Raw genomic sequence first — 10,514 nt, 5'->3', positions numbered from 1 at the left:
TCTCCCTGGCTGGCGGGGATCTGAACCAGCACGCAGAGGCTGCAGATAGCTTCACAGCACTGAGCTCAACCGCCTGCGCCACCAGGGAGGCCCAAGAAAATCTATTTTACAAGTGTTGTCAAGAACGAAAGCATATGAAAAATCTCATATAACACATAGATCCTTTATGGCAACATCAGATTTTTATTTATATTTGAAAGCTGAACTCATATTGTTAATCCACAGAGAAAATATCTACCTAATCATACAAATATGTTTATATAATTAGTGGATTACACCGTTAGTTTTCCTAACCTTGATTTTAGTGAGACAACTACAAATAAAACACAGGTGAATCTCTTATGTGACTTAAAATAAAATCTCAGCAACAAAACAATAACGTACGTTAATAAATAACATTTCTCTGAGAAGACTATCTTTTACCTCTCTAAAGAGGACTATCCTCTATTGCTATGTAATCAGATCCAACTGGCATCTCAGATTAAGTTGATCTTTCATTTTTTTTCTAATTACTTGCGATTCTTAATAGCAGATATAATCTGGTAAGTCAACTTTGGTAAAAAGTGATTTTTTTTTTATAAATAATACTGATCACAATAAGAAATTTTTTGTACACTACCACTTTTAAATTTGGGGGGACTCCTGGAATAATTACAGTAGAGTCAAGACTGACTTTATTTATTTTTTTTATATAGAGGCATGTTTTATTTGTTTGTTTGTTTGTTTGTTTTGTTTATACATGCACTGGGTACAGTCAGAAGCGCGAGAGGGTGAGAGAATTCACCAGAGCCAGAGCGGGGAACAGAACAGGCAGACTGATGAAATACACTGCTGAGGGGAGCAGCGGGTGGCAGGAGAGGTCTGCGTGCCATGTGGGACCCTCCTCCGGTGGCAGGGGACCAGCTGGGGATCGAACCGGCACCGAAGAGGCCGCGGGCAGCTTCGCAACCCAACGCTCAACCGCTGCGCCACCGGGGAGGCCCTCAAGACTGACTTTAGATGAGGTCAAGAATCATCTGATTAAATATGGATTTCTATCCTCTTATTTAACAATCAATAGAATTCCAGTATTGAATAAAAATAATGAAATAGAGTTTAGGAAGACACAAAAACAAATGGCAGGAAATTAGAAAGATGGATTCTAGCAGCAAGAAATTGGGATGAACTAGGTATGACTTTTATTATATGCTTGAACTTCATTTCCATAATTATATTTCCATAATGACATATTATTTAGTTTTCTAGGTATGGATCAAGAGATTAACAAATGTTAAACAACAACAAAAAAGAACTGGGGCCTTCCCAGTGGTGCAGCGGGTTGAGCACAGCACTATGAAGCTGTCCGCAGCCTCCATGGCACTGGTTCGATCCCGGCCAGGCAGGGAGAAACCCACGTAGCACTGCAGACCTCTCCTGCCTCACCCGCTGCTCCCCTCAGCAGTGTATTTCAGTCAGTCTGCCTGTTCTGCTCCCCGCTCTGTCTCTGGTGAATCCTTTCCTGCACTTCTGGCCTGTAACCTGGTTCTTGTATAAAAAAATAAAATAAAACAAAATAAATCTTAAGATAAAAGAAATTTTACATAAAGTTGAGAAAACATTGCTATTTTTAGCTTTTTATTTGTTAACTATTAATTACACATGATACCCTATCAAATACAATAACCACCATTAAAAAAATTTTTTCCTCACTGTTAATAGTTCATATTTTAAAAATCTTCCAGTCTTAAATGTTAAATTCATACCAACAAAACTGCATTATACTGGTATTTAGCACTTATTTAAACCAGATTTTATTTGATCTGTCATATAATCTCTTTTTTTTTTTTTTTTTTTATAGAGGCATTTTCATTTATTTATTTATTTGTTTGTTTGTTTATACATGCACTGGGTACAGTCAGAAGCGCGGGAGGGTGAGAGAATTCACCAGAGCCAGAGCAGGATGCAGAGCAGGCAGAAGGACCGAAGTACACTGCTGAGGGGAGCAGCGGGCGGCAGGAGAGGTCTGCGCGCCATGTGGGACCCTCCTCTGGTGGCCGGGGAGCAGCCGGGGATCGAACTGGCGCCGCAGAGGCGGCGGGCAGCTTCGCAACCCAGCGCTCAACCGCTGCGCCACCGGGGAGGCCCTGTCATATAATCTCTTAACTCAAGCTTTTTAAAGTATTTAAAGTTAATAATACATTGCTTTTGTTACTCTACTTTTTCCAATTTGCTCATATTTTTCCTATTTTATCGGATTTTCTACCATCTTACCTTTCACCTCTACATTTCTGGAATGGTTTCTTTAGTTAATCTGTTTGTTTGTTTGTTTTTTAAGATGTATTTATGCATACAAGAACTGGGGTGTAAGCCATAGGTGGGGGTGAGGGGAGGTGAGAGGATTCACCAGAGAGATTGGGGAGCAGAACAGGCAGATCTACTGAAATACACAGCTGAGGGGAGCAGCGGGAGAGACAGGAGACTTCTGCTGCTAGGCAATGTGTGTCACCTGGAATGGAACTTCCTGCTGCAGTGGCTGACAATAGCTTGATAGTGCACCGGCAGGGAGGCCATAATCTGTTTATTTTCAACGGGTTTCATATTTATCTTTTTTAATATGGCAAACAATATATGCCAAAGTTAATTTTTTTCAATATAGACATGTAAGAAATGGTACCTTTTTTTGGTAGCTAAATTTATTGTGTAGATACTTCTGAGAAGAATCCTAGCTTTCAAATCTGACTCCCTAACTGTAAACCATTTTAATTTTTTTTTTTTAAGATTTATTTACTTATGCATACACAAGCTGGGGTACAGGCCAATGATATGAGAGGTGAGAAGATTCACCAGAGACAGAGTGGGGAGCAGAACAGGCAGATTGACCAAAGTACACTGCTGAGGGGAGCCGTGGGTGAGTCATGCGAGGTCTGCTGCGCCATGTGGGTTGCTCCCTGGCCGGCTAGGGATTGAACTCGTGCTGCAGTGGCTGTGGATAGCTTCATAGGTTGTGTTTTAACACCTGACATCACCAGGGAAGCACCAATTTAATTTTAAATACATACAAACTTGGGCCTCCCCGGTGGCGCAGTGGTTGAGCGCTGGGTTGCGAAGCTGCCCACAGCCTCTGCGGCGCCGGTTCGATCCCCGGCTGCTCCCCGGCCCCGGAGGAGGATCCCACATGGTGCGCAGACCTCTCCTGCCACCCGCTGCTCCCCTCAGCAGTGTGCTTCGGTCCTTCAGCCTGTTCTGCTCCCCGCTCTGGCTCTGGTGAATTCTCTCACCCTCCCGCGCTTCTGACTGTACCCAGTGCATGTATAAACAAAACAAACAAACAAATATAATAAATAAATAAATAAAAACATGCCTCTATAAAAAAAAAAAATACATACAAACTTCTCTCAAGTACATAGGGAAAATACTAAAATAGAGTTAAAAGGTATGTAATTTGGTCTTTTTTTGCGACGTGTTATTTTTAATAAATGTGCAGTAGTATTTCTTTCATTTACTATTTTACTGTGAGTTTCTATGTAATGATGGAGTCATCAGAAACTTTTTTAACAGAAACATTATTTTAATGAGGGCCTGGTGGCACAGCAGTTGAGCGCTGGGCTGCAAAGCTGCCCGCAGCCTCTGCAGCGCTGGTTCGATCCCCGGCCACCACGCGAGAGTCCCACATGGCGCGCAGACCTCTCCTGCCGCCCGCTGCTCCCCTCAGCAGTGTACTTCGGTCCTTCTGCCTGTTCTGCTCCCCGCTCTGGCTCTGGTAAATTCTCTCGCCCTCCCACGCTTCTGACTGTACCCAGTGCTTGAATAAATAAATCTTTTAAGAAAAAACAAAAAGACATTATTTTAATGACTATGTACTTACTGCATCTAATAGTTATACCCTTTTCCCACTGTCAAGTCATCACATTTATTAAAAAGGTAGAAGCAAGAATGAATTACAGACATTGATAAATGCAAACTAACTGAATAGTGGAGACTCAATCTATTTTTATAACTTCCTAACACTCAAATGCAGTTTTCCAATCTTCTTTTTCCTAAAAAAATAACTTAAATTTAGGGAATGCATGTTCTATAAAAAATTTTAACAAATTGTATAATAAATTTCCCTCACTCTGGGTTGAATTTTTAATAATTAAATAGCAATCTAGACTACTGATGCAAAGTACACATGAATATTACTAAACAATACTTCACATTATATGACATGGGGAGTTAATGTAGCACAGCAGTTAAGAGCTCAGCCTCTTGGGCCTCCCTGGTGGCCCAAGGGGTTAAGCACCTCACTATGAGGCAATCCACAGCTTCTGCAGCACGAGTTCCATCCCCCACCAGCCAGGGAGAAACCCACATGGCGAGGCTGACCTTTCCTGTCTGGCCGCTGCTCCCCTCAGCAGTGTATTTCAGTCAGTCTGCCTGTTCTGTCCCCCACTCTGTCTCTGGTGGGTCCACTCACCCCCAGCATCTCTGGCCTGTACCCCAGCTCTTGTATGCATAAATCAATCTTTAAAAAAAAAAAAAAAAGCGCTCAGACTCTTAAGTGAGACTACCTGAGTTGGGATCATGGAACTACTTTTTTTTGTGTGGGGGGGGGGGGACCATCGCTGGTGGCTGGGGATCAAACTGGCGCTGCAGAGGCTGCCGGCAGCCTTGCAACCCAGCGCTCAACTGCTGCGCCACCAGGGTAGGCCCACTCCAATTATTTGACTCTCCGTAAGTTACTGAAACTACCTATGCTTACCTACCCTGATCTGTAAAATGGGAAAGTAAGAACCATCTCAAAGGGATGTTATGACTTCAGTGAGCTCATATTTGTAATGTTACTGACACATAATAAGCACCATACAGATGGTTAGTTGTTTAATATTTTTTATTCAGCTAACATTTATTGAGGATTTACGAAGGCTAGGTTATATGCTGTGCATGAATGTGCCTCTAGAAATCTTCACAACAACTTGTGATGAAGATACTATTATTCCTCCCATCTAAAGACAAAAAAATTGAAGCATAAACTGAGTAAATGATTAAAAAAAAAGATTAAACAAAAAATATATATGATTAAATTGATGCTACACACAAGTATTGGAACAAAGGTTTGAACTCAAGCCTGATTACATGGCCTATGACTTTAACATAGACTATAAGGTGTACACGACATACTAGAAGCTGTGGTGTCCTCCTGGACTGTATTGTGAAAAATATGCTGGGAGCGATGGGAGGTTTTGCGGAAGTAAATTAAAATATATATTCTCTAGAATAAAAGAGTATTTTAAACTTAATATGAGAAGTCACTATAGGCCTCCCTGGTGGCGCAAGGGGTTAAGACGCAGCACTATGAAGCTATCTGCAAATACTGCAGCAAGAGTTCGATCCTAGGCCAGGGAGCTAACCCACATGGCAAAGACCTCCCCTGTCTCGCCTGCTGCTGCCCTCAGCAGTGTATTTCAGTCTGCCTATTCTGTTCTCCGCTCTAATCTCTGATGAATCCTCTCAAGGCCCCCCTCCACGCACCTCTGGCTTATACCCCAGTTCTTGTATGCATAAATAAATAAATCTTTAAAAAAAGAAAGAAAGAAAGAAAAGAAGTTGCTGTAATACAGGAATATTTGTGTATGAGTTGATATGTCTGATATTTGTTTTAGAATAACACAGCTTGAGGAAGGGAAGAGAATAAAAGAAACAAGATTAGACATATACTAATAATTGTTAAAGCCTGGGGATTTATATATATAAAAGTGTGTGAGTCTATATATATATATATAATATACATATAGTTCATTATTTTACTCTACTTTTGTATATTCTTTAAAATGTCCATAAGAGCTTAAAAATAGAAATTTAAAAAAAGTAGAAATTGATAAGAGATTAAATACTTTCAATACACATAAAAAGAACTTTCTCATTACATCAAAGGTATAAAAGGATATATTTGATACACATTTACATTTTACATATAAACGCTTTGGGTGGTTTATTTAAGTAACTGAGTGTCTTCTCAACCAAAATGAAAAATTAACAGAAGTATTTAGATATAAACGCACAAATATATACCAAGTCGTAGTCTGCATTTTCATCAACTCCTAAAAATCCTTGCTTAAGTAACTAACATATTTTGTTTTCCATCTTTCTCCTACTTGATAATCTCTTATGATTATGAAACTCTGGTTTGATCAGAAAATGATGGGCTTGTATAAATATGACCCCTCAACACACAAACTGAGTTACATGAGTAAAATCCAGAAATCTGCTTCACTAAAGTAATACCTCTAAAAATTTCTGTTAGGATATATGTATAGTTTTCTTGTAAGTGTAAGTAAAACCTTTTGTATGCTCTGAAGTATACTGTTAAAACATTTCAGCTAACATTAAAGGAAAAAACCATTACTAAGCCAGACACTATACTAGGCATTTTCATAAATATTAGCACACTAAATTTAAGAGATTACATACATTTTTATATAAAGAATATAAAATGTAAAGAGGTAAAAATCGGGGCCTCCCTGGTGGCACAAGTGGGTAAGCACTGCACTATGAAGCAATCTGCAGCCTCTGCATCCCGGCCCGCCAGGGAGCTACCCACATGGCTCAGCAGACCTCTCCTGACTCACCTGCTGCTCCCCTCAGCAGTGTATTTCAGTAGATCTGCCTGTTCTGCTCCCCACTCTGTCTCTGAATCCTCCCACCCCCCACACCTCTGGCCTGTACCCCAACTCTTGTATGTATAAATAAATCTTTAAAAAAAAAAAAAAAAAAGAGGTAAAAATAACTTGCCCGAGATCACACAGCTACTAAGTAGCTCAGCTGGTATTCAAACTTAAGCTCAATTAGAAAAACTCACTCCCCTATCCCACCCACCCCCTTATACCAAAATACTACATGGGAGGCAAACATCTATACTCAAGTGAAACCGAAATATTTAGGGTCATTTTAACTAGACCACAAAATGTTTAAGTTCCTGGTTACATATACGGTTTACAGTGGCAGCCTGGCTTTGAGTAAAGAGCACCAACCAAAACACAAAAGTATTGCTTCTGCTGCCGTATGCCTTTCTCTCTCTTAATTTCAGCCTCAGGTTACTCATCTCTGTAATGGAGAAATTAATATCCTTGCTGTCCAGTTCCCAGATTACAAAATTCAAAGATGATACATGTGGAATCACTTCAAAAACTACAAAAACAACACAAACAGAGTTTCTGCCTTAAAATGATAAAAACATGATTACATTTTCCAAAATTATTTACACTTTTCCACACATTGCAATTAACAATTCCAGAACTTTCTAAAACCCTTTTTCCTAAGTATCACTCAAACATCATCTCTATTACTTGGCTTTCCTTATCCTTAAAAATAATGCAATAGTAATGACAGTAATGCTTTGGTAATAAATAATTAATACACCATTTTCAAGTGCTCCGCATATACAAGTTCTAAATTCTGAATTTTTCAACTAAATATGTGTTTGGTGTCACTCTTTTCGTTATATTCATGCTCTCAGTATTTGAGCCTTTTCATATTCCGTTTGTTTGTAAAAAGCTAAATTTAAGAACTGGAATTCTAAAGTATAACACCCAACACATAATTTTTAATAACTTTGCAGGGCTCTTTCCCCCATGACTCCATAAAGCAAATACAACAGCTATCAAGCACATCAAACACAGCAACAAAATCCACTGAAACATTCAGCTGCTCTAAAAGAAGGATCAGTCTCTTTAGGAGAAAACTACATTGTATGAGTTTGCAAAGTTTCACACTTTCTCATTTAAACTCCATTTCAGAGAAAGCCTTTGCATACTCACACAATATGCTTTAAAATGGCACTTTGCTGACCTTCCAATAGTCCAACTCTATGAAAATTCTGTGATGGGTGTAACTTCAGAGAATCTGAAAAACACAAAAAGCATTAAGTACTTTTTATGCTGAATGATTAAAAAAGAAGCCAAGGATAGCATACATCTCTTATATAACTGTCACGTACTTTTTCAGAGCTAAAAGCCCATATTCGTGAACGTACACTCTGCAAAAGACGGGTAAATTGCCTCTACTTTGGTCTTTATGCTAAACTTAGATTTTCATAAAGCATTTGTTTCGTGGAAATTTATCTAATGATTACTGTATAAATGGTGTTAATGTTCTGACTATTTTTAGCACCTAATTGTACCACATTAGCCCTCCTCTCAGAATCATCCCTTGACTTGGTCTCTTCCTTCTGACACTCAAAGCTACACTATTTCTAAAACGACTTCAGGTAACGCTGCCCGAAAAACATCCTTCAGGATGGTGACTGCCAACTAAAGTCATCAGAGCAACAGACAATGGCTACAGTTCCTAAGTAGGACTCTGCTGTGTACAAACTCAATCGTCAATCTGCAAAGGCCAGTACCTTCCAGGGTAAACCATCTCGCTCTGATTCACTTAAATAATTTAAATAGACGGATGTGAAGTTGAACTCCCCTTCTGGGGGGAAGGTAGTCGAATCAGCGGATGGAGAGTCGCAAACCAGAACTAGAGAAACGCTAAATGGCTGGGGCATGAGAGTCACAGCAGCACCCAGTTCTTTCTGCTGAAATGAAAAACTTGTAACTCCAGTCTCTCTCTCTTGCCCCTTCCCAGTGGCTTCAAAAGTGAAGAGCGCACTTGGGAGGCTTTCGCGCCGATGCCCCTTGCACAGGGAACCTGTTCTAACACATTCTTGTGGTGTCCAGTATAGGAATTTCACCCCCGTAGAGATTAGCTCCAATGCAGTATTTTAGAACCTGGGAATCCCCTTCAGGCATTATCCAAAAGTTTTAAAATGAGAACCTCTGCCCTCTGCCCCCTCCTGCCGCCAGCCCTGAAACCGCAACGAAGAGAAAATTCTCAAAGGACAGTGTCTGTGCCTGAGCTGGTACCCCTGGGACGGGAGAGGAATCAAAGTAATCCAGGGAGAGCACCCCATCTTTGCAGAAGAGAGGGAGAAGTAATTAGAATGCTACAGAGGTGGAAGGACGGGGCGGGGGGGGGGGAGGAGAGAAAATTCGGGTCCTTTTCAGCCCTAGGATGACGGGGGGAAAAGCTCGCCAGGTCGAGGGGGGCCGTCCCCCCGAGGGGAGGGAGTGGACTAGGCCGGAGGGAGAGGGGGGGAGAGCGACGGCGCACAAACAACCTGGCGGGGGAGGGAAAATGGTGACCCCGCGCTCAGCCGGGCTCCAGGCCCCGCCGACCTTTGGGGGGCAACTTTGCCGGGGAGGATGGTGCCGGCCGGAGGCAGAGAGCCGCGGCGGCCGCGGCGCGGGGCCCCCCGGGCGCTCCCCGGGGCCGAGGCCGGGCGGGCGGCGGGCGGCGCGCGGCGGGCCCGACCCGGCCGAGGACGCGCCGCAGGACTCGGGGGCCGCGGCGCGGGGGCCCCGGCGGCCCCGCGGGGGAGGGGCGGCCGCTCCCCCTCGGCCCCCCCGCGCCGGCCCCCGCCGCCCCCCCCGCCCCGAGCGCGCGCCCCGCCGGGGCCGCCCGGGCCCGGCCGCCGCCCGCCCCGACGGGGACCCCCGCGGCGCGGCCGCTCCCCGCCCCCACGCCGGCCCGCGGGCCTCACCTCGCGAGTACAGCGACTTGGGCGAGTCCAGGTCTAGGTCCGCGCTGAGCAGAGAGATGAAGTCCGAGGGCATCGCAGCTCGGCCCGGCCCGGCCCGAGGGCGGCGGGGGGCGGCGGGGGCGGCGGCGCCTCCTCTCCGGGACCGCGGGCACCGAACCGGGGGCGGCGCGGCGAGGGCGGCCGCCGCTGCCTCCCGCTCGCGGGCGACGTCCACCGGGCCGAGGCGAGCACGCCGCGGCGGCGCGTGAGGGGAACTCCGCGGCCGGGCTCCCGGCGAGCCAGAGGGGGGGCGCAGGGCGGGGACGGGGCGGGGGGAGCCCGCGGGTCCGCTTCGTGCGTCTCCTCGGCGAGAACTGACGGTCGCCGCCACCGCCGCCGCCGCTGACAGGAATCCGAGCCCCGCCCCCCGCGCGCCACTGCGCAGGCGCGGAGGGAGGCGCCCCGCGCGGGGAAGAGCCGGGGCGGCCGCGGAGGGCGGCGGGGCGCGCCGCGGAACAGCGTCAACACGGGCTTCGCTTCCTGCCGCCGCGGCCCGAGCTGCTGTTCCCCCGCCGGGAGCGGGCCCCGCCGGCGGGGAGGCGGGAGGCGGGGGGGAGGGACGGAGGGAGGCTGGGAGGTGTCCGCGCCTGGGGCCCCGGGGAGGGGAAAGGTATTTGCACCGACCTGGTGGCGGCGAGCCGGAGGCGGCCGGCCCGGCGCGGGGGGAGACAGGCCTGGGGGAGCCCGAGTGTCTGTCAGGGAGGGCAGGGACCCCCCCAAAGCCGAGCCAGAGCGGCCGGGGCGGGCTGGCTTTTGGGGGGGGCTCCCAAGTTTCGTCGCAGAGACAGCCGCCGGCCCGCTGGCGCTTTCACAGCAGTGTCTGCGTCGAGCTGGTCCAAAAGCTGTCAGGCTCATTTCTTAATTAAGGGGAAAAAAAGCTTTACCTGCGGACCATATCCAAAAACCTCGAGTTATTGGGTTGTTTTTTTTT

The 10,514-nt window shown here is 45.7% G+C and overlaps 1 protein-coding gene across 4 annotated transcripts in view; it reads right to left on the bottom strand.

Annotated features, from left to right (window-relative positions):
• Positions 1–9,914, bottom strand: part of NFAT5 (nuclear factor of activated T cells 5) — a 139,957-nt gene extending 130,043 nt beyond the window's left edge. The window contains exons 1-2 of one of the 4 annotated variants that reach the window (XM_037516007.2): positions 9,545–9,838; positions 7,807–7,860 (exon numbers count right to left, since the gene is read on the bottom strand). In XM_037516007.2, the coding sequence (XP_037371904.1) occupies positions 7,807–7,860; positions 9,545–9,617 (127 nt within the window). In that variant the 5' untranslated portion in view covers positions 9,618–9,838. Of the gene's footprint in view, positions 1–7,806; positions 7,861–9,544 lie in introns of all 4 variants that reach the window. The other 3 variants (XM_037516006.2, XM_037516008.1, XM_037516009.2) reach the window with 3 other exon arrangements.
• Between the last annotated feature and the right edge of the window lie 600 nt (positions 9,915–10,514).

This window comes from Talpa occidentalis, unplaced genomic scaffold (assembly GCF_014898055.3).
Source record: "Talpa occidentalis isolate TD23 unplaced genomic scaffold, MPIMG_talOcc4v2.1 talOcc4.17, whole genome shotgun sequence".
In the NCBI taxonomy this organism is placed as follows: Eukaryota; Metazoa; Chordata; class Mammalia; order Eulipotyphla; family Talpidae; genus Talpa; species Talpa occidentalis.
The sequence above is the reverse complement of the archived record's forward strand: the minus strand, read 5'-3'. Positions and strand labels throughout refer to the sequence as shown.